Source organism: Pleurodeles waltl, chromosome 2_2, assembly GCF_031143425.1.
Source record: "Pleurodeles waltl isolate 20211129_DDA chromosome 2_2, aPleWal1.hap1.20221129, whole genome shotgun sequence".
Classification (NCBI taxonomy): Eukaryota; Metazoa; Chordata; class Amphibia; order Caudata; family Salamandridae; genus Pleurodeles; species Pleurodeles waltl.
This window is the reverse complement of record NC_090439.1, coordinates 203,279,441-203,303,034: the sequence shown is the minus strand read 5'-3', so window position 1 is coordinate 203,303,034 and position 23,594 is coordinate 203,279,441. Positions and strand designations below refer to the sequence as shown.

The window sequence follows — 23,594 nt, the reverse complement described above, 5'->3', positions numbered from 1 at the left end:
ATCTATCAGCCTATGCTGCTAGACACCCTATACACTAATAAGGGATAACTGGGCCTGGTGCAAGGTGCAAGTACCCCTAGGTACTCACTACAAGCCAGTCCAGCCTCCTACACTAGCCATTACACAATGGAAGCTTTCTGCTGCATGATCTTCGAGATCTATTTTGTAGCAAGAAGATACATCGCAGTTAGCTTGTCCCATGCATAGGTATGGAAATTTACTATTCACTAAATTTTCACAGAAACCAAACATTATGTAATTCCAATTTAATTAAAACTACTGCAGCTTGGATCCTGAAACAAAAGAAAGAGAGAAAGGACACAGTAGCCGAAACTACAATTTCATGTTCATTTTAGAGTAAGTCATTTAAACTGAAGCCTATGGCTAACGTAACGTAGCCTATGGCTAGCGTAACGTAACAATCATTTTATATTTGTGTATGCAGTGCAAATTAATATATATATGTTATGCAAAAAAAAGAGACAGAGCGTCACCAAATTGTACCAGAATGCAGAAGACCACACAATATTAGATGTCTGGCACATGTCCTAGGTGTAAAAATAAATGGTGACAGGAGATGGTGCTGTTGTCTTTGAACAACAAAAAAGCCTTTGACTCCATGTCATGAAAGCATTTGCTCCATGTACGAGGGAGCATGAACTTTAGTCCCCAATTGGTGAAGGTGATTTGCTCATTGTACTCTAGAATACTAGCAAGAATCAAGACAAAATATATGGCTTTACAAGAATGGAAGTAGGCACAAGACAGAGATGTCCACGTCCCAATTACATTTTGCCTTAACAACTGAGGTCTAAGATTTACTTCGATTTTCTAAGATTTTGTGTGGGGTTGCATCACTTTTTTGATGCAGCCCAATGCAAAATCTATTTTGGAATTTAATAGACCATGCAGAGCTTATACAGCCTGCAGCATACAAAGAGAAATATGCCTCAAAGAATAGGTTTTGTGCAGGCACTCTTGCATCATGGTGCATGTGTTCTTGTGTTGGCGCTAGGCAGGCAGAAGTGCACCAGCGCTATGAGAGAGGAGAATTGTACCATATTCTAGTAAATATGTTGCATTTCTGTTCCCCCCTTTGACACAACGCAGCACAGCAACTTCCCTTGCTGCATTGTGTTGCATCAAAGTTTAATAAATCTGGACATGAGTGCCTTACATGTGAACTCAGGACCAAATGAGAGCACACAGACATTGAAGTACATGCAAAGGTGCATGTAGTATTGTTATATGCAAATGACATGCTCATATACTTAAAGGAGTCAGCAAGAGCAGGGGATATAAGATTGTTTGACGAAGTTGTCCTGTTTAAAGATTAACAAGGACAATTTACTGCCATTTCCTGTGGGAGCACTGCGCCCCAAAACTAAGACCACCCTACCAACTCTCGCTTTGCTATGGAAGGGCTGCCCTTTTATATACTTAGGAGTAAAAGTTGCACGCATGCAAAAGAAACAGCACATACTTAACAATGTGGTATTGAATATATACAACTAGCTTGCATTTTGGCAAGGGCTACTGCTATTTCTGTTGGGCAGGATAGCGGGACCAAGTATGATACTTCTCTCAGTATAGGTATACCTTTTTCAATGCTGCATGCACCTTTACCAGGAGAGGTGCTGAGATTACTATGAAATCTGGAGAGATGGCATTAGCACAAGAAGACAACAAAATCGAGGCTGCTGTTAGCAGGGCTGGCACTAGGCATAGGCAGCGTGGGCAGCTGCCCAAGGCCCCACACCCAACCAGGCAACATGGGTCCCCGTGCCAGTGAGGCCATCTGCATTGGGCCTCACACCTATGATGTAGCACTGCAAGGCCTAGGGGATGGGGCACCCCTCCCCTGGACCTTGCAATAATGTGCAGTTCTGCAAGAAATAGGTGACGGGTCCACCTCCTTCAGGTCTCACAGAGCTGGACAGAGATTGCGATGCCCAGGACATGAAGGGGCCTCTCCTAGATTTGTACTCATGTTGTTAAGGTGCGGGACCTAAAGTAAGCGGCCCTGGGTTGCATGGCAAATTGTCTGCATTTGGCAGGTTTGGCCTGCAATTGGGATCCAGTCGTGCCCACACAAAGGCACCGAAGGATGGCCACTGTCCCTCATTTGTGTGACGCACACATTTAGCCCTTTCAAAGGACATGCAACTCCACTCTTTCAGGTCTTGATGGGCTGTGAAAGAGATGCTTGCTGGTGGTTGGGAGTAATGTGCCGTAGTGGAGGAGACGTCCTCCACAAAGCAACCTCACCAACACTTTCAGCTATTGAGATGAAAACAGCCTTGAATGGGTGAATGAAACATATGCACAGAACTTGTCTTGAAAGTATGCCCTTGGTGTCTATTTCTCCTATTAAGCCTGTTTCAAAGTGCTGCCACATTGTCAGATCACTGGACGAAGTACAGGGAGATTTTCCCCTTCCCAGAATCAACCAGTTGGTTAAATTTGTAAACATGAAACTGCATTGCACTGCAGCTTGGTTCAAAGGCTGTACATTTACCACTGTATTGCACGTAAGTGAATATACCATGTGACTGGGCACGTCTACCCTCCCAGGTAATTTTTAGTCCATTCATGTAATCACATACTTACACGTCACATCAGAATTCTCCTTATCTTGCCAAAAAGGGTGCAGAGCAATAAGTACAGAAAAGTGATTGCCCAAGAGCATACAATTCTGCCAAAGGCGCCAGGATAAAAAAATGTATCTCCTGGTTTCACATTCCTAACTAGCCCAGTAAACCCCAATTGGGGTGGCAGTGGTTCTGATGGTAATGCCAAGGGGCTGCCCTTCCCAGGGACAAGTCACTCTGTCAAGGGCCCTGCCAGCCATGGAACACACTGTTTATTGCCATCATATTTGAGTGGACCAGGTCCCGTGGCAGTGGGTCCTTACTAGACAGTATGCATGGTAGACACTGATATTTACTACTAATGTTTCAAAAGGTAACAATTTCATTCCATTTCCATATGAGTCCCTTTTCTAAACTTGTTGCTAAAAGTTTGCAATAGTATGCAGTCAAGACTGACTCCAGAAGCTGGTAAAGGGATCAGAACTCAAATACAGTATGAATAGTGGCCACAGTTGATAAACTCAATCAGCTGAGTTATCTTTCAAGATGTCTTGCTTAAAAGACTGTAGATTTAGAATCAAATCCCAAAAATCTGCAACGTGACCCATTGTTCCTTTTCTCCCTAACAAACATCATCCGATGTCTTTGCATATGCAATATGTCTCTGTAACTGCAAAGTGTCTCCAAAGGCACAAAGTATCCTGTCAAGTGATAATGGAATGTTGGCCAGCCTACTTGGGCCTGACAGAGCACAACCAGGAATTTGGGGACCAGGGAAGCAGGGTCCGCTCTCTTGGACCCCATGGTGATGAGTCATATCTGTGTGACCCAGAGTATAGGACTCTCCTCCTTTTGGCCTTGCATCACCAGACCATTGATGTGAGGCCCACCATAGTGCGTCTCCATCTCATGGGCCTTGCAGCTCCAGAACATTGCTGTGAAGCCAGGGAGATGGGGCCACCCTCCTCTAGGCTTTGCAGAGCTAGACCTTGGCTGGGGACACAGGGGAGTGGGCCCAAATCCCCTTGGCCCCACAACACTAGACCATAAACGTGTAAGCCAGGGGAAAGTTCATACCCACTCCTTTTGCCCTCATATCTCTGGATCATGATGGGAAGGTGCAGGAGAGGAATCCCCTTCACTAGGGCATGCAGCACTAGACCATTTACTGCGAGGCTCAGGGAGGAGGGCTTCCCTACCCTGGGCTTTGCTCTCCTGGACCTCCCAGCTCTAGACCATGGTTGCAAACGCCAGGGTAATGGGGGGCCTTACCCTAAGCCTTGTAGCCATGGTCCAGGGCTGTGAGGCCAAAGGGAGGTAGGATCCTTCCCCTGTACCGGGGACAAAACTTTCCACCCAGTGTGATAGAATTTTAAAATATATGTAGTTATTTTACTAGTGTTGTTATTTATGTTTTTATAGTTTTACTGATAACTGCACCAGGCAAGTTGCATATTACAATGTTGCTTCAATAGCAGTCAACTGATGCACCATTCTGTGATGTAATTTCCTGTGATACTGGATGCAAACTAGATCGGCCTTACACATACCCTTTCTGCCCAGGGCCCCAAAAGTCCTAGAACCGGCCCTGACTGTTAGATACACCTCAATGAAAGTATGAAAAAGGGACTACATTCCCTAGAACAGGAAAGTTACTCTTTAGCCCAGCTACAATGCACTTCATCATGTTTTTTTCACATGATATAAGTGTAGATTTTTAGTTAAAGAGGAGATGATTGGCTGCCACAGAGTTATTAGCGATTCTATTGCAGAAACACTTCCTGCTAAATATATAGTTTCACCTGTTAAGAATGGTATTGAGCATGTGGGACAAAATTATGCATAAACTCAAAGCTGACATGCCTTATGCCATGCAGAACTCAATGTTCTGAGTTCAATCACATACTGATTGGTATGAGCATAAGTGAATGAAAGTATGGAGAATGTTACAGTATAGGTGATCTGTATGTGAATAATGGCATTCTCATTTTAGATAAATTGAACATCAGTTCGAAGGGACCAGTTTCTCCGGGCCATATCGGTTGCAAACTGTAGCTCTACTTACATGGGGGAAAGACACTAGAGGTATTAACATCTGCCGATTACGAGAAAGGGGTAATAAGACCTCACATAGACTTACACTGCACAGCAATTAGAAACTAGAGAAAACATGTGAACTGTTAAAGTGGGAAACGGAGAGTGAGGTGTTACTGACCACCTGGAAATGGAATAAGACTTTTTTAGAAAAGTCATCATTAATGATAGATTTTGATTGATTCACTTTAATATCCTTAATAGGTCGTACGAAATAACAACTATGTTCCATAGACTGTACCAAATGCTGAACTAACGTTGCCACGTTCTTTAATCTAATCTGGATGTTTCCAATGATTGCCAATTACTGGAAGGAAGTGGTGACAAGCTATAAGAATGTATGAATGTAACCTTACAAGTGGATCCTTGTATAGATTTCTTGGGAATTACGGCATTCCAAACGTGTAATAAGATAAACAGAAAAGTAGTGATTTTTTTATATTACTGCTAGAAAAGAGGAGATTGGGTAATCTTTGATTGTCCAGCGCATTGCCCATCATGATTAAAGACTGAATCAAGGATATCACCGAATGGGCAACGTCTTAAGAACTTCATTTGAAGATATCTAGAACAGACGCTAAAGATTTGGTAGACTCGAAAGAATTTGTAAGAGGCTTACTATACCCCCCAAATTTTAAACCCTCTTGGGGGACTCACGCCCATATTTATACTTTTTTAGTGCCGCATTTGCGCCGCTTTTTGACGCAAAAGCGGTGCAAACTTAGGGCCATATTTATACTTTTTGACGCAAAACTGCGCTAACGCAGTTTTGCGTCAAAAAAATGAGCGCCGGCTAACGCCATTCTGAAGCACCATGCGGGCGCCGTATTTATTCAATGACGTTAGCCGGCGTTAGCCGGCATTAGCCGCCGGCGCTGCCTGGTGTGCGTGTAAAAAAACGACGTACACCAGGCAGCGCCGGCGTAGGGGGATATGGGGCTTGGGCGTCAAGAAATGGGGCAAGTCAGGTTGAGGCAATTTTTTCGCCTCAACCCAATTTGCGCCATTTTGTTCGACTCCCAACCCCCATAGAAATGACTCCTGTCTTAGCAAAGACAGGAGTCATGCCCCCTTGCCCAATGGCCATGCCCAGGGGACTCATGTCCCCTGGGCATGGTCATTGGGCATAGTGGCATGTAGGGGGGCACAAATCAGGCCCCCCTATGCCACAAAAATAAATTAAAAAAAACACTTACCTGAACTTACCTTAATGTCCCTGGGATGGGTCCTTCCAGCCTTGGGTGTCCTCCTGGGGTGGGCAAGGGTGACAGGGGGTGTCCCTGGGGGCATGGGAGGGCACCTCTGGGCTCCTTCAGAGCCCACAGGTCCCTTAACGCCTGCCTTTTGCAGGCGCTAAAAAACGGCGCAAAAGCGGCCGTACGTCATTTTTTTTGACCCGCCCACTCCCGGGCGTGAATTTTGCCCGGGAGTATAAATCCGACGCACATGCCTCGGAGTCGATTTTTTAGACGTGAACGCCTACCTTGCATTTCATTAACGCAAAGTAGGTGTCCACGCTAAAAAATTACGCAAACTCCTTGGACTTTGGCGCTAGACGCGTCTAACGCCAAAGTATAAATATGGAGTTTTGCGTCGAAATTGCGTAAAAAAAAACGACGCAATTCCGGCGCAAACGGAGTATAAATATGCCCCTTATTGTATTTTGTAACTTTGAGCCACTTTTGCATCAAAAAAATTACGCAAATGCGGCGCCAATTCAGTTTTTTTAGACTTACTTAGATAATGTATTATTCACTATTCAGTGAAAAGTATATAGTCGTGCAAGATGAATTTTTAATAAGCATGATAATAAAAAACTATATGGCTCGGATTTTTGCTTTATAATACCACAAATTGTATTGTATTATGTTCTGATAGCAAGAAAGAGATGCATCAGAGTGAAGGTTTGCCACTCTGTGTGGCGGTCTTCTCAGCCAGACATAATACCAGATCAGACACTGGATTGGATGGCTGATCAGCAATGTTTCTGGGGGAGTTTCTGCTAGTGACTTAGCTACCATTTGTATGGTTGTAACAGTAAATGCACAATTTTTTGGGAAGATTTACCATGACCGCAATTCTCTAAATCAGTCTTTAAGGACCAGAGTTAGAGTTTTGCAGGCTGTGTACTAAGCCACAAACATGACTGAGTCCCCTGACTATCAAACTGATGGTCTGTCTGCATTTTTTTGATTCGGGCAGCCAGTCATGTTTCCAATGGGGTGGCCCCACTGGCTCTTCTGCTAGAAGCCCTGCACCAACAGCCCAACAGATTTGAACCTTTTGTGTAGGTGGTATTTCTAGCTCCGGAATGCCATGTGAAGCCTGGAAGTCACAAATGGACAAAAAAATGTAAAACTTTCATTGAGGTTTGTTTTTGAAAAACAAAAATGTTTGCTGACTGGCTGGCTGAAGCATAATGGCCTCTCAGCAAATTGTTAGTGCTTTCAGAGGACCCACCCTGATGCTGGCTCCTCTGGAGGCATGGAGATCTCTGCAGCGAAAGTGAAGATCTCTACATATAGTGGATGGTTGTCCGGCCAGGGTGGTGGTCACTCTGGCGGACTATGAACTGCCCACTGTGGTCTAAATGAGGTCCAAAATCTTGCAGTTGCCTCTAATGGGAAACATTAGTAACACCTTCTCCATTTCCTTCCCTACCTCATTTCCTTCAGCCAATTTACAGAGAGTGTCCTCATCGTCTGCTGGCCCAGCAATAAAATAATCATTTAACGGATAAAAACATTATTGGATACATAGTGGAAAATTTAAAGGATAAATCCATTTTATTTTCCATTAATGTTTCCTCTAATTGACATATCAAGATATTTGAGGAATCACAGGACTGCATCGTAAATATATTTTAACTTACATCAGTTAAGAGGGTTTCCAGGTTGCAGGTCTGGAGGTTTAGTGATTGAGTTGCGTTTGTATTTGTAGCATTGAAATATGTTAGCATCATGTCATAATTCTCTTGGGTTATATTTCCTTCTGGCAAGTCAAATGCATTTGTCAAAGTTAATATATTTCTGAAAAAAAACACAGTGATCATAAGAGATTATTGATTGTGTACTTATTTCCAAATTATGTAGTAGCTTCAAGAAAACCTGTGCATTGATGACTCTGCTTCCAATTCACAATTGTATTAGTAATGAGGTGGAAGTTATGCACACAGATAAGCAATCCAAAAGCAATGAAAACATACATTCTAATTTTGCAACTGAACAGCAATGTATTGTTCAGTGGCTATGGTATTTGGGTTGATGCAAAAAGCTAATTATCAGTAGATTCATTCTTCAAGCAAGTTCTTGTCAGCAACACCAAACAGCTGGTCACCCAGGTTACGCAACATCATGACTTCCATGACTACTAGTTTGGGAAGGCCCATAGACTTACCTTTCTTCTTACATCACAGATTTGTAAGGGCAACCCAGCTGAAAGCAATGTAAATCAATACTATGCTACAGCAAGATTAATAATTAACAACATACTATCATCAACACAAGACCCACCTCACCACCTTTCCTTTAACAATCACACACAAAGACTGGTTCCTTACACAGCCCAACCTTGACACTAAAACACAAACCAACAATTGGAGCTTTACATTCACAACACACAAGACACATATGCTAAACACACTTTGCATGCATACCAATGACCATGTAATCCCTAACAGAGGAATGTAACCTGCACTACCACCTTAACTAAACTTTCCTCTCCATTGTGTCCCACATTCTCTTTAGAATCTGGTCTTACATCGTTCTTCTTTACCAGCTTCATCAGATGACACCACCCGCCATAGCTTTTTTCTTTGTCCACTCCATCCAACAAAACCTTTCCTTTCTCTGTCTGCCTATGCCTATCTCACTTCCAAGTACTACCTAAAGCCACACATTTACCTCTCCTCATCCAAGGTCTCCCCTTATTGCACCGCATACTTTGCATTCTCTTAAGAGTTCATTATCCAGCATCGTACAAATCAAATGCCTGTTTCCCTTTCTCCCAATAGTTGTAAAGGAGCAACATGTGTGGTCAGATTTTTCCAGGTTTAATTTGCCCAACTAGTTTCAATTATGACATTCCTCCTCCTCATGGCTGCCTTTGCTTCCCCCCTTTCATTAATATATTATTTCCCTCAGTTTTATTATTCAACTGAGGATTGCTCAAACCCTTAAATGTTTCATATTATATATGTTACACATCTCCATATTTTCTTGCATCTCATGGTACATTAACGGGCCACCATTGTCCATCACCGATGGACTGGAATACCATTACCTAGGACACATTTTCAAAGCCACTTATAACATATTGCCTGCAGGTGTATCAACATTCCCTTCTAGTGATGGCAATTTTGATCAGTCTGCTAATCTAATAATTTGGTATCTAACATTCTGAATTTTGTTAGTAATATTGTAGTATCTGAATTACAATTTTCGTGCAACTATGAATCCAAGGACAGTGATAATCCATGCTAAATGCTTCTACAGGCAAAAAGGGCATATAGGAAAGCAAGGCTTTGTGATTCAAATGCAGTCTCTGTGTGATTTTTAAGAACATTTCCTACAGTTCTATTCCTTGGCATCTGTCCTTTGAGTGCGTCACAGGCGTGGTTTTAGTCCAAGGTGGTCATTGTGGCATGAACATGTGTATAGAATATATTTTCTCTCTGTTTTTATACGTTTGATTGGATTTAGTCGATTGTTTTTCACATCACCTGAGGGTTGAATCTGTCGACCAGGCTATAAACTTATTTATGATATATATATTTTTTATTAAGCTTGGTATAGGTGGGGCTCAAAATGGAGTATTTTTTTATTTCAAACTATTATTATTGGGTGCCTGTCCTGAAGAAGGCGCGTGTGCGCCAAAACGCGCGTCAAGAGTCAGCAACAAACAATGTCAGCATATCCCTTCAAGTACATATTCAACAGCATTGTGCACTGAATTATAAGAGATGAGACAGATGTAGAGACTTATAAAGTCGGATTGAGCAAATTTTGATGCATATTATATGCTGGAATATGTGATTACAATTTATATTGGATTACTTGGGTTGTTTGGGGAGGATACGTAGATTGTGTTTGTTCTATTTGTTTCTTTCCATTTATGCCTTTTTTAATTGGTAGAGAGTGAGTGGACGTGTGTATGTAGATATGAAATTTGTGTGACTCTTGTAGGGTTCCAGTTTGTTTGGATTTGATATAACTTGCAATAAATTAAAGAATTTATAGATTATTAAATAAAAATATGTTTTGTATCCATTTTTATTGTATAGACTGTTGGTTGCCCTTCCCCTGTACCATGTAATGTACAACCATTATTTATTGGTTGACAGAGTCGCCATAGGATTCTAGCACATCAAGAGATTTCCCTGCCTTTGGAACTCCTATTTGTAGCAAGGGGGCCCTTCTTTACAATCCCTCAGCATCAGGACCACTTCATTGATGTCTATTGCGGTCCTGTAAAGTTTGGATCTTGCTTTGAAAACACTCTGGTGGGCAGGTAAACTGCCCAGAGTATCCTCTCTGCCCCCCTAGATATCTGTCCTGCCAGACTTGGTCACCCAACTCAGGCCGGAGTTGCTGAACTAACAGTTTCAAACTTTTGAAAAGTTTCCAAACTTTTTGTGGGCCAATGCTTGTTTGCTGTTGATATAAAATGTATTTATTGCTTCTAAAATCACTATCCCTGGAACTCTCTAGTGGATTCTTATGCTTAAGTTCTCTAAAAATGCATAACCATATAATTTTTTTAAAGAAATTGGTGTCTTATTTCTTTCATGTCGTGTGATTTTCTTATTTCATATTTTTGGTGTTGTTTAATGCTTTACACATTGTTCCTTTGGGAAGCCTTATTGCTCACAGCCACAGCTACCCAGGGTTGATCTTAAGCTTGAGTAAAAGTGCCTCACTGGACCCAAATGGTAATTGCGAGTGTACTGAACAATAATACACCTCAGCCATATCATACAGTACACTCAAATCCTCACATTATATACACAAATATAATAGTTACGTTTTTTATTTTATAATAGTGTGCTTTCCATTCATATATATTCAACTGAAATGGTACAGTGTCTTATTTAGTCATAGCTTTGCTTGCAATATTTGAAGTGTTTAAGAATTACTATGATATTTCTCAAACAATATCAGTATCAAGAGGACACTTTCTTAATTTACTCTTGCAAAGTACCAGACATAGAGCACCATGCTTGCCTTAGGCTGTGAGAGAATGCTTTCAAGGCATGGGTGAGCATTGTTCAAAGGACATCTAGAATCACTCAGCTTGCAACAGACTGTGGGCTCTGCTGAGTGTGGCTCACTTTTGGCAGTGTGATATTTGCTACCATTGTAATGCATATATTCAGTATCAGTTAGATTAGTCCAGATGTCCTTGGTGTGAACAGCCTGAGGGGAAAAGGTGAGGGGAACCAAAAGAAACCAAAAGAGACATAATTTGTCTTTTGCAGATTTGTCTGTTCTTAATGTGGATCCTTTTAAAGTAAGTTATGGAGGAGGCTCACAGGAAGTCTGTCTATTTTTGGCTCGAGATAGTAAGTTGGTACACCAGTGCTTAAGGTGTAAACAAATGAGTGTCAGTGCCCAAAGCTTTGCTCAGAAGCCCGCATCCAGTGCCATTACATGCCAGCCTGGCAAATACCAAAGCTGGGTGGTCAGTGCCAGCTTTAGGGTGGTGTGACCGGTACCACTCCAATGGAGGTTTGGGGGTGTGGGCATTTTAGTCCTACCACATTGGCCAGCCTTTTCGGGTGTCTGCTTTAGGCCCGGGGACCAGGGATGCAAGTGTTGGTGGGTAGCATTAAGCGTCAGGGCAGGCACAATCAAGTGGGGCGGGCTAAGGAGTGACCCTCCCCCTTGTTTGTAGAGGGCAAACACATCAGTCAGAGGGAGAGAAATTATTTTCTTTTGTCTTAGTCTTAGGAGCGAGTAGGTCCATTTACATTATAATGGCCAGTGAGAGGGTGGTGGAAGCACTTCTTACTTTCGAAGCAAAGGGGTGGGTTGACCTCATAATGCCTGGTGTTCTGGATCAGGCTTGGGTTCCTAGAAGAGGTCAGCAGGGGGGTAGCAGTGACAGTATTGGCCTGCTCACCCCTCAGATCGAAGATGAGGCAGGAGGAGTTGGCTGCGGGAAGAGTGGGAGATGTTGGGGAAGTGCTCCTGGTGGGCCAGCTTTCCAGGGCTGAGAGGCCTTACCGGGCAGCGTTTTTGAGTGTAAAACAAGAGAAAGCTTGTGGGGCAGAGCAGGTGGGGGTGAAGAGTAAGCAGGCGTCAGAGGTGAGGGAGCCGACCACAGCCTATAGCTTGAAATGTGAGGGTGACTTACTGATGAGAGAAGGGGATGTCCGTTCGGGGGACGGGCCGGTGTAGGAGGCTGGCCTGGCTTATAGTGGGTACCCTGTGGTACTTACACCCTGTGCCAGGTCCAGTTATCCCGTGTTTAGTAGAATAGAGGTATTTCTAGCAGCTTAGGCTGATAGAAGGTAGCTATGGCAAAGCAGCTTAGGCTGAACTAGGAGACATGCAAAGCGCCTCCTATACCACTTATATTATAAGCACAATATCATAAGAAAACACAATACTCAGAGTTACTAAAAATAAAGGTACTTTATTTTTATGACAATATGCCACAATTATCTCAGTGAGTACACTCAGTAAGAAGGTAAGTAATATACACAAGTTATATGTACACAAACCCAGAGTCAGAAAAGTAATGCAAACAGTGTAGAATTACAATAGGTTGCAATAGGCAAACATAGCTCTAGGGGCAACACAAACCATATACTCCAAAAGTGGAATGCGAATCACAAATGGACCCCAGACCTATGGGAGCTTGTAGAGGGTCACTGGGACTGTAAGAAAACAGTCAGGGTGTCCAAGATACCCCACCCCAAGACCCTGAAAATTAGGAGTAAAGTACACCTACTACCCCAAAAGAACACAAGAGTTGTGATAGGGGGATTCTGCAAGAACCACAAATACCAGCAAAGCACTGGAGACGGATTCCTGGACCTGAGGACCTGCAAGGCAAGGGGACTAAGTCCAAGAGTCGCGATAGTGTCCAGGGGGGCAGGAGCCCAGAAAACCCCAGATAAAGGTGCAAGGAAACTGCCTCCGGATGGGAGAAGCTTAGAATTCCACAACAATGAAGAGGACTAGGAGCTTCTACTTTGGTTAGAAGATGTCCCACGTCGCGATGAAGGTTGCAGAAGTGTTCCCACGCAGAAATACCACAAACAAGCCTTGCTAGCTGCAAGGGTTGCAGTAAAGGTTTTTGGGTGCTGCTGGGGCCCAGGAAGGACCATGATGTCGCCCCTTGGAGGAGAAGACAGAGGGGGCGCTCAGCAACTCAGAGAGCCCCCACAGAAGCAGGCAGCACCCGCAGAAGTACCCAAACAGGCACTTAGAAGATTTGTGAACCGGAGCTGGCTCACAGTCACAAAGGAGAGTCCCACGGTGCCGGAGGTCAACTCAGAGGGTTGTGCACTGCAGGATGGAGTGCTGGAGACCCAGGCTAGGAAGTGCACAAAGGAAATCCTGGAAGAGTGCACAGGAGCCGGAGCAGCTGCAAATCACACAGTACACAGATTTGCAGTCTAGCGTGGGGAGGCAAGGACTTACCTCCACCAAACTTGGACTGAAGGATCACTGGACTATTGGAGTCACTTGGATGGAGTTCCTGTGTTCCAGGGACGATGCTCGTCAGGATGAGAGGGGACCCAGAGGACCGGTGATGCAGTCTTTTGGTGCCTGCGTTAGCAGGGGGGAGATTCCGTTGACTCACAGGAGATTTCTTTAAGGCTTCCAGTGCAGGGTGAAGGCAGGTGACCCCCAGAACATGCACCACCAGGAAAAAGTCGAGAAAGCCGGCAGGATGAGGTGCTACAATGTTGCTGGTAGTCGTCTTGCTACTTTGTTGCGGTTTTGCAGGCGTCCTGGAGCAGCCAGCGGTCGATCCTTGGCAGAAGTCGAAGACGGAAGTGCAGAGGAACTCTGGTGAGCTCTTGCATTCGTTATCTGAAGAATCCCCCAGAGGAGAGACCCTAAATAGCCAGAAAAGGAGATTTGGCTACCAAGAAAGAGGATTGGCTACCAAGAGAGGTAAGAGCCTATCAGAGGGGGTCCCTGACGTCACCTGCTGGCACTGGCCACTCAGAGCAGTCCAGTGTGCCCCCAACACCTCTGTTTCTGAGATGGCAGAGGTCTGGGACACACTGGAGGAGCTCTGGGCACCGCCCCTGGGAGGTACTGGTCAGGGGAGTGATCACTCCCCTTTTCTTTGTCCAGTTTCACGCCAGAGCAGGGCTGGGGGATCCCTGAACCTGTGTAGACTGGCTTATGCAGAGATGGGCACCATCTGTGCCCATCAAAGCATTTCCAGAGGCTGGGGGAAGCTACTCCTCCCCAGCCATTCACACCTATTTTCAAAGGGAGAGGGTGTAACACCCTCTCTCAGAGGAAATCCTTTGTTCTGCCTTCCTGGGCCAGGGCTGCCTGGACCCCAGGAGGGCAGAATCCTGTCTGAGGGGTTGGCAGCAGCTGCAGTGGAAACCCCGGAAAGGCAGTTTGGCAGTACCCGGGTTCTGTGCTAGAGACCCGGGGGATCATGGAATTGTCACCCCCAATACCAGAATGATATTGGGGTGACAATTCCATGATCTTAGACATGTTACATGGCCATGTTCGGAGTTACCATTGTGACGCTATACATAGGTAGTGACCTATGTATAGTGCACGCATGTAATGGTGTCCCCGCACTCACAAAGTCCGGGGAATTTGCCCTGAACAATGTGGGGGCACCTTGGCTAGTGCCAGGGTGCCCACGCACTAAGTAACTTGGCACCCAACCTTCATCAGGTGAAGGTTAGACATATAGGTGACTTATAAGTTACTTATGTGCAGTGAAAAATGGCTGTGAAATAACGTGGACGTTATTTCACTCAGGCTGCAGTGGCAGGCCTGTATAGGAATTGTCTAAGTTCCCTACGGGTGGCAAAAGAAATGCTGCAGCCCATAGGGATCTCCTGGGACCCCAATACCCTGGGTACCTAAGTACCATATACAAGGGAATTATATGGGTGTATCAGTGTGCCAATGGGAATTGGTATATTTAGGCCCGTATTTATACTTTTTGAGGCTAAACTGCGCTAACGCAGTTTAGCGTCAAAAATGTTTGCGCCGGCTAACGCCATTCTGAAGCGCCATGCGGGCGCCGTATTTATTGAATGGCGTTAGCCGGCGCAAGCAGACCGGCGCTGCCTGGTGTGCGTGGAAAAAAACCATGTACACCAGGCAGCGCCGGCGTTGGGAAAAATGGCGCTAGGGCGTCTTAAAAATGGTGCAAGTCAGGTTGACGCAAAAAATCGCCTCCACCCGATTAGCGCCATTTTTAACGACGCCCAGACGCCATTTACATGACTCCTGTCTTAGTAAAGACAGGAGTCATGCCCCCTTGCCCAATGGCCATGCCCAGGGGACTTATGTCCCCTGGGCATGGTCATTGGGCATTGAGGCATGTAGGGGGGCACAAATCAGGCCCCCCTATGCCAAAAAAAAATATTTAAAAAAAATATATATATACTTACCTGAACTTACCTGAATGTCCCTGGGGTGGGTCCCTCCAGCCTTGGGTGTCCTCCTGGGGTGGGCAAGGGTGGCAGGGGGGGTCCCTGGGGGCATGGGAGGGCAGCTGTGGGCTCATTTTGAGCCCACAGGTCCCTTAACGCCTGCCCTGACCCAGGCGCTAAAATCCGGCGCAAATGCGGGGTTTTTTGGTCCACCCGCTCCCGGGCGTGATTTTTGCCCGGGAGTATAAATACGACGCATTTGCGGCGCAGTCAGTTTTTTGGACGGGAACGCCTACCTTGCATCTCATTAACGCAAGGAAGGCGTTCACGCAAAAAAATGACGCTCTGTACTCATAGTTTGGCGCTAGACGCGTCTAACGCCAAAGTATAAATATGGCGTTAGTTTTGCGCCGAATTTGCGTCGAAAAAAACGACGCAAATTTGGCGCAAACGGAGTATAAATATGCCCCTCAGTCACTAGCCTGCAGTGACAAATTTAGAAAGCAGAGAGAGCATAAACACTGAGGTTCTGGTTAGCAGAGCCTCAGTGATAGTTAGGCACCACACAGGGAACACATACAGGGCACATACTATGAGCAGTGGGGTCCTGCCTAGCAGGATCCCAGTGACACAGGGGCTAAAGCATACATACATACAGTGAAAATGGGGGTAAGATGCCAGGCAAGATGGTACTTTCCTACAGCTGGTGAGGACTTTGTTCTGTGAGGAGGGCGAGATGAGGCAGGAGGTCTTGCAAACAGGTTGTCAGTGAGAGGCCGCTTTGGCCGGTGCCATCAGTCCACATCGGCAGGAGGTGGCACCAACAGAGGACGTAGGGCTACATTTGCAGCCTGCCACTCGATTTATCCAGCTGGAGCAGGCAGGCCCGTGCAGGAGAGGTAGAAAAAGTACTTTGTAGGCAGTGGGGCTGGGGGGTGGCCTGTTTACAGTGCAGAGTGAGGAGGAGCCTTGCAAGTGGCATTGATGGACTAGGCAAAAGGTTTGGGCAAGGGGGCATTTGTTGACAAGTGGTTTGGAGGCGGGGACGAAAGGAGGTTGGGAGCAGTTGAAATGTGGACAGGAAGAGGAGTCAGCATGTGGCTGGAGGGGTCAGTCAGGGCAGGCAAGGAGAGTTAATTTGGGTGTCACAGGTACTGTCTGGGAATGTGAGGACCACAGGGCAAATTCTGCCTATGTGACAGGAGTTGGGGGCCTTGACTGGGGGACAGGGTATGAGGGAAGATAGATTTGGCTCCAGAGGATGTGGTAGGGTGCATGGTGATAGGTGGTGAGGACGAGAGAGTAGCAGAGTAAACGAGCCAGGTGGCTGATTATATCAGAGATGGTGGTGTTGCGCATCTTCAGCAGGAAGAGTTTAGTACAGCTCAAAAACTCTGCTCCAAAGGCAGGACCCAGGCTAGTACGGCTGATTCTGGGACAGGGGGGACCTGAGTGGACATGGCAGGAAAAGGCTGAACGAGGAACTATATGCGGTGCAGTTTGGTGATGGAGATGATGGGAATGGGGTGGTTGCGAGCACGAATGCCTGTGGGCATGAAGACCTCGCATGTGGAATGGAGGAGCCGGCTTTGGATTATGAAGAGGAGGAACTGGAAGAGGGTGAATTATGTGACATGGGGCCAGATGTATCATCACGGCCCTTTGCGATTCGGAAATATCGATTTTTAAGAAAACAATATTTCCGACTAGCAAAGTGCCATGTATCACATTTGCGAATCGGTAATAGCGTTTTCTTAAAAATCACAAATGCTATTACCGATTCACAAATTGCGATACCGGCCCCATTCGCAGCTATGAGCCTGTTGGCCCGTATCTGCAAATTTTTTGCATTTCCAAAATTGCGATTTCTGAACCAGAAATCGCAATTTTGGAAATGCAAAACCCCAGGGTGCTGGGGGGCTAAGGCCCCCTCTGCTGCACCCCAAAGTTTTTTGGGAACATCTAAGGTGCACACATGCCAAAAGAGCATGTGTGCTTTACATGTACAATTTAAAAATGCATTTTAAATGCATTTTAAAATTTTGCACATGGTTACCAGCGATTCCTAAATGCCAAAATCGCATTTAGGAATGGCTTCATACATGTGCTAAGAAATCGCAAATAAGGAATCCTTATTTGTGATTTCTAATTTAGAGAGTCGCAATTTGCGACTCTCTAAACAGGGTTGCAATTTTAAGGAATCGCTATGTTAGCGATTCCTTAAAATTGCATTCAGAATGTATTTCATACATTCTGAAATGGCATTTTGCATTCGCAAATGGGCATTCGCACCGTTTGCGAATGCAAAATGCTTTCATACATCTGCCCCATGGAGTTTCAGGAGACCGAGTGGTGGAGGGCATCTCATGTTTTGCATCACAGGTACCCAGTAGCTAATGGCAGCAAAGAAGTTGATGTTTTGCAGGCAAAGCGGAAGCCAGAGGAGAAAAAAAGGAGGTGTTCGTGCACATGGATAGAGGACTGGTATTGGGGTGGCAGGCTTCTGAATGGACCACAACCTTAAAGCCAGGTAAGGACAGGTGTAAACGAATACATAAAAAGGTTTGTCAGTCAGTTGGGGTGTGCACTGGGTGCAGCTAGTGTAGAGTAAGTATGTTCAGAATCAAGGGACGGGTTCAGGGGTGTGAGAAAGTAGCCTCTTTCTAGCATGGTTACCCCCACTTTAAACCTGTTTGTGAGTGTGTGTCAGTGTGTTTTTACTGTGTCACTGGAATCCTGCTAGCCAGGACCGCAGTGCTCATTGTTTGTGGCCTAATGTATGTGTTGTCAGTAGTGCTTGACTGTTTCACTGAGGCTCTGCTAACCAGAACCTCAGTGCTTATGCTCTCTCTGCTTTTACATTTGTCAATCAATCAATGAATTTTATTTCGGTGAGTAAAAACAAACCATTAGAGTACAATACACAACAAAGAAAGAGAGGACTTCTAAAAACAGGGAGGCACTAAAAAAATAAAAATAAGGTAAAAGTACAGTTAAAAGGGACAAGACAAGTTTTAAAAACAAACAAGGAATAAGCAGTCAGATAAACATCACTTAATATAATGAAAGGCAATACCAAAAAATTAGAATAATTCTATGAATCAGCACTAGTTAAAAATATAATACACCAATATCTGTATACTGTGGAGCAATCACACATCCAATTTAATAAATATAAATAGATAAATCTAAAAATTAATTCCCCACTCTTGCTCCTTAAAATTGCTGATCTCAGATGTCAAATAATACAAGAATTTTCCCCTTTTTTCCCCCCATTAAAAAAACTGTCTGGGTGGGTGATTTTCGCTTTCAAATTCTCACAACATAAAATAAGGGAACAGTTCCGTAGGTCTATGAATAATCCATAAGGAACCAAATCAAGTTCCATGTCCTGTACAAGAAAAAACAAGCTACAATAATACATCCAAGACAAATAAATATACATAGATAAAACTAAACAATAACTACGCCATTTTGTCCCTGAAACTTGCTAATCTCAACCTCCAGATAGACTCAAGAAAACTTGCCACTGGTAGAGCTATCTGGACAGACGGGTCGCATTTTAAAATTCTCTCAGCATGGAGACAGGATCTAACTCCTAATAGATTGAAGAGCGGGATGAGCCAAAGTGCTCTTTGTTTATGATATGCTTGACAGTGGAAGAAAACGTGTGAAACAGTTTCTTCACTTTTACAACCCATCGGGCAACCTTTAGATCTATTAGTTGAACTGGACCATTTGTACGTGAGGCAGCACAGAGGGAGAGACCCAATCCTAAACCTAATAAAGAGGGCACGAGCAAATGGAGATAACTTTGCATCCAAAAAGGGCTCAAATTCGTAATTGCCATTTAACAAGTAGAAAAGTGTTGGACATAGACAATGGAATAGAGCCAGCAAATTGTCCAACCTGAACATTATGCCAATAAGCATCCTTTAACAGTTGTGCCACATTTTTAGGAATAGAAATAGGATCATGCCAATAGGAACCTAACCCCAGACGGGAAAAAGATTGTTCAACGAAAACACACCATTTAGATTTAATACTAGAATCACGGCCCACCACATTTAGGAGGCCACACCGAAAAGGGGTTAGGGCATCAGTTGTCCACAGCCGAATCCAAAACAGCAGGGGCCTTAGGGCAGCAATCTGTGAGATTGAAAAGAGATTTAGGTCCAGGTGAATGGGCAAGGATGGGGTACTCGATGGAACCTTTAGCATCATTTTTAAAAACTGTTTTTCCGCCCTAGCCAGATTCGCCAGATTACAATGGCCCCAAAGTTCGGCTCCATATAAAGCGGCCCCCCTAGCTTGAGCCTTGTATATTTCCAGTGCAGGAGATATTGCAAATTTCGGGGAACTAGAGGCAAATCTGACAATTCCACCCGCCCTCTGCTTCAGGCATAATAAAGATTTATGGCGCTGGGCATGCCAAAGATGTGAATCTTCCACTTTGATACCTAGATAATCAAAGATACCCACCCTTTCCAAAGGGACATCATCTAAATATACAGGCCTCTTCATTTTTTTTCTAATATCTCCAAAAACCATGTATTTTGTTTTTGCTGAATTAATTGATAACCCAATGTCAGTGCAAAACTCCAGGAATCTGGAGAGCAGCTTAGAAAGGCCCATAGCAGTACGTGATAGCAATAGGGTATCATCTGCAAACAGAAGACAGGGGATCTTCTGCCCGCCCAGGCTAGGGGCATCACTTTGACAGTCTAAAAGATATGGCAAACAGGCATTAATAAACAAGAGAAATAAGGTGGGCGCCAAGACACAGCCTTGCCTCACGCCCGTGCAGTTGGGAAAGCAGGGGTCAGGTCGCCAATGGTACCCCAACGGACTTTAGCACAATTATCAGAATAAAGATCCTTGATAATATTAATCATGGAACCCGGAACACCGGTGGTACTAAGGACCTCCCAAAGCTTGGCACGCGGGACCAGGTCAAACGCAGACTTCAAGTCAACAAAGGCCACAAATAAGTGGCCTTTGTCTGCGTCTACGGTCTTCCACTTGATGGTGGTAAATCGGAAGATCTGATCGATAGTGCTGATCTTGTCCCTAAATCCTGCCTGGAGATGGCTTAAGACCTGATTTTTCATTATCCATTGTTTTAATCTAGTTAGCAACTGGTACGAAAAGATTTTCTGCAAGTTGTCTAATAGACTGATAGGCCTATAATTCCCAGGGGAGCTCTTGTCTCCTTTTTTATGAACGGGGACAATAATCGCCATTTTCCACGAGAGCGGATAGGAAGGAGATGCCATGGCAGTGTTTGATACCCTGTTTATATAACGGGTCCACACAGATAGGTCTGATTTGTACAGATCCGAAGGAATACCATCTTGGCCAGGGGCCCTACCAGATCTTTGAGCACAATTTGCCATCTCTGTTTCTTTTAGGGTGAAGGGCGGCATTTAAGGCTGGCACAATGCATAATCTATGGGAGTATCATAAAACTCCATCCGAGAGCCATACAGTTCACGAAAATAAGAGAGCCAGGTTCCTGGGTCGATATGACATTCAGTAGTGGATGACAGGCCTGGGTCGCTACGCGCAACCAAAGTCCAAAAGAGCTTGGCGTCGCGAGAGCTAGCAGCCTCCGCCAGACACTCCCATAAATGCTCCTCATATTTGAGTTTTGATAGAGTGAGAGTAGACACATAGGCCCGTATTTATACTCCGTTTGCGCCACATTTGCGTCGTTTTTTTCGATGCAAATTCGGCGCAAAACTAACGCCATATTTATACTTTGGCGTTAGACGCGTCTAGCGCCAAAGTATGAAGAAAGAGCGTCATTTTTTTGCGTGAACGCCTTCCTTGCGTTAATGAGATGCAAGGAAGGCGTTCCCGTCTAAAAAAATGACGGCGACGCAAATGCGTCGTATTTATACTCCCGGGCAAAAATCACGCCCGGGAGGTGGCGGGTCAAAAAAACCTGCATTTGCGCCTGAATTTAACGCCTGGGTCAGGGTAGGCGTTAAGGGACCTGTGGGCTCAGAATGAGCCCACAGGTGCCCTCCCCTGCCCCCAGGGACATCCCCTGCCACCCCTGCCCACCCCAGGAGGACACCCAAGGATGGAGGGACCCATCCCAGTGAAGTACAGGTAAGTTCAGGTAAGTATAATTTTTTTTATTTTTTTATTTTTTTTGTGGCATAGGGGGGCCTTATTTGTGCCCCCCTACATGCCACTATGCCCAATGACCATGCCCAGGGGACACAAGTCCCCTGGGCATGGCCATTGGGCAAGGGGGCATGACTCCTGTCTTTACTAAGACAGGAGTCATGAAATGGCGTCTGGGCGTCGAAAAAATGGCGCAAATCGGGTTAAGACGATTTTTTAGCGTCAACCTGACTTGCGCCATTTTAAGACGCCCTAACGTCATTTTTTCCCAACGCCGGCGCTGCCTGGTCTACGTGGTTTTTTTCCACGCACACCAGGCAGCGCCGGTCTGATTGCGCCGTCTAACGCCATTCCATAAATACGGCGCCCGCATGGCGCTTCAGAATGGCGTTAGACGGCGCAAAATTTTTTGACGCTAAACTGCGTTAGCGCAGTTTAGCGTCAAAAAGTATAAATATGGGCCATAGTTCTTTCTCGCATGTGTAATGTCATCCCGGTTCTTTGCCTTTAAGGCTTCAGATAGAAGATGCTTGGCCACCCGGCACTCTTTGTCAAACCATTTGCACCTACGAGCAGAAGATTTTGTTTGGGATTTGGAAGGTTTAGTGAAAAGCTCTTTAAGTTCCGCAAAAAAACCCACATGGGCGGACAAAATTTCTGAAGGAAATAATGCAATGGAGTCCTCAAAAAGTTGGTGACGGGTCATCATAATGCCAAGCTTATGGTTCAGTAAGTCAGATTTCAAAAATGAGGGCCACTTTACCGCAAGCTTATTAGTGGAAAGTTTTGACAGAACACTTCGGCCAACCACACCAGCGGGTAGATCAAACAGAGCTACGTTATATGCAATTTGCAGGGGGGCGTGGTCACTAGTGCGGGGAAGACCCACCTCTACATTAGTTATGAGGTGGCAAACTCGTAAATCCAAGATGACATAATCCAAGCAACTACTATAATTACCTCTGAAAAAAGTGGGCCTAGCAGGGTTATCATTAAGAAATCGGCCATTTCCAAAACGGAGGCCGTAGGTAAGTGCAAGGTCTATTATCTGAGACACCCTAGGGGAAGGAGTGAGTGGCGTAGGATGAAATTGGAGTGGGGGAATGTTCCACACTACGTCCTCATCCTGAGTGGACTCAGCAAAGGCAGAGCCAAGCTCAATTTGGGCGTTAAGATCACCAGCAATAATGACTCGATATTTAGAATGGAATTCTGAGAGAACATTATGCAAGCGATAAATGGTATCGGACTGTTGATTAAGGGAGCCTGGACGGTTATAGATATTAATACACAGCACACGGGTACTAGACCTAGGCTGTATTACTATGGTTAAAATATCACAAGAATCAACAGCAATTTCCTTGACCCTAACCATCTCAGACATCTTGACCCAGATACATAAACCCCCAACCGCCCTTCCCCTGGGGGATTGAGTTGCCTTTTTTATGAAAGAACGATAACCTTGCCTATACATACCACCCATTGCCCAAGTTTCCTGGAATATGCAGATAGAGTAAGATTCCACAAAAGCCCCCCACTCCGGATCAGGCAGTTTACTCTTAATACCCGCCACATTCCAGGACAGCAAGTACCCTTCAGAAGTTGGAGTGTTACAAGTGAGCGTACCAAGATCGGTATCCATAATTAGTTTAGAATTAACTATAGGAGTACAGAGAGAAGCACTTGCGTTGGGGCCACCTGGGCTGATTAAAGGTCTTTGGGACAGTACATGTGAACCACAGGGTATACAATAATTAGGGAAGAGTAGTCAGTCCACATCAGATGTATCCCCTGTAGTAGCGGGATCATGAGTACCACTATGTTTAGGATTGTGAACCAAAGCAGCCCCATCAACAGGGAAAGGCAACAAGCCAGACTTAGGAGCAGGAACTGGAACACTGCAGGGGCTTCCCTTAGGCCTAAAAGGATGTGCGGGCAAGATCTTGTGGCCAGTAGCAGGCAGGCGTTCGCGGAAATGTATATCAAAATCAGTTCTTAACGTATTGCGGGCTTCCATCTGCAAAAGTCCCCTAACTAATTCGGGGTTAGTGAGGTTAATTTTGATGGTATCACGGCCACCGGGACAACCACGTACTCGAGAAGCAAAAACAATGTCAGAATGAATAATAGAAGCACAGCCCCTGGTATGACGAATCCAATATGCCACCTTGTTGACAAGG

The 23,594-nt window shown here is 45.0% G+C and overlaps 1 protein-coding gene across 1 annotated transcript in view; it reads right to left on the bottom strand.

Annotated features, from left to right (window-relative positions):
• Positions 1-23,594, bottom strand: part of SLC6A19 (solute carrier family 6 member 19) — a 1,531,867-nt gene that overhangs the window by 544,044 nt on the left and 964,229 nt on the right. Inside the window, exon 8 of the mRNA XM_069219637.1 lies at positions 7,558-7,714. Coding sequence (XP_069075738.1) covers positions 7,558-7,714 — 157 coding nt within the window. The remainder of the gene's footprint in view (positions 1-7,557; positions 7,715-23,594) is intronic.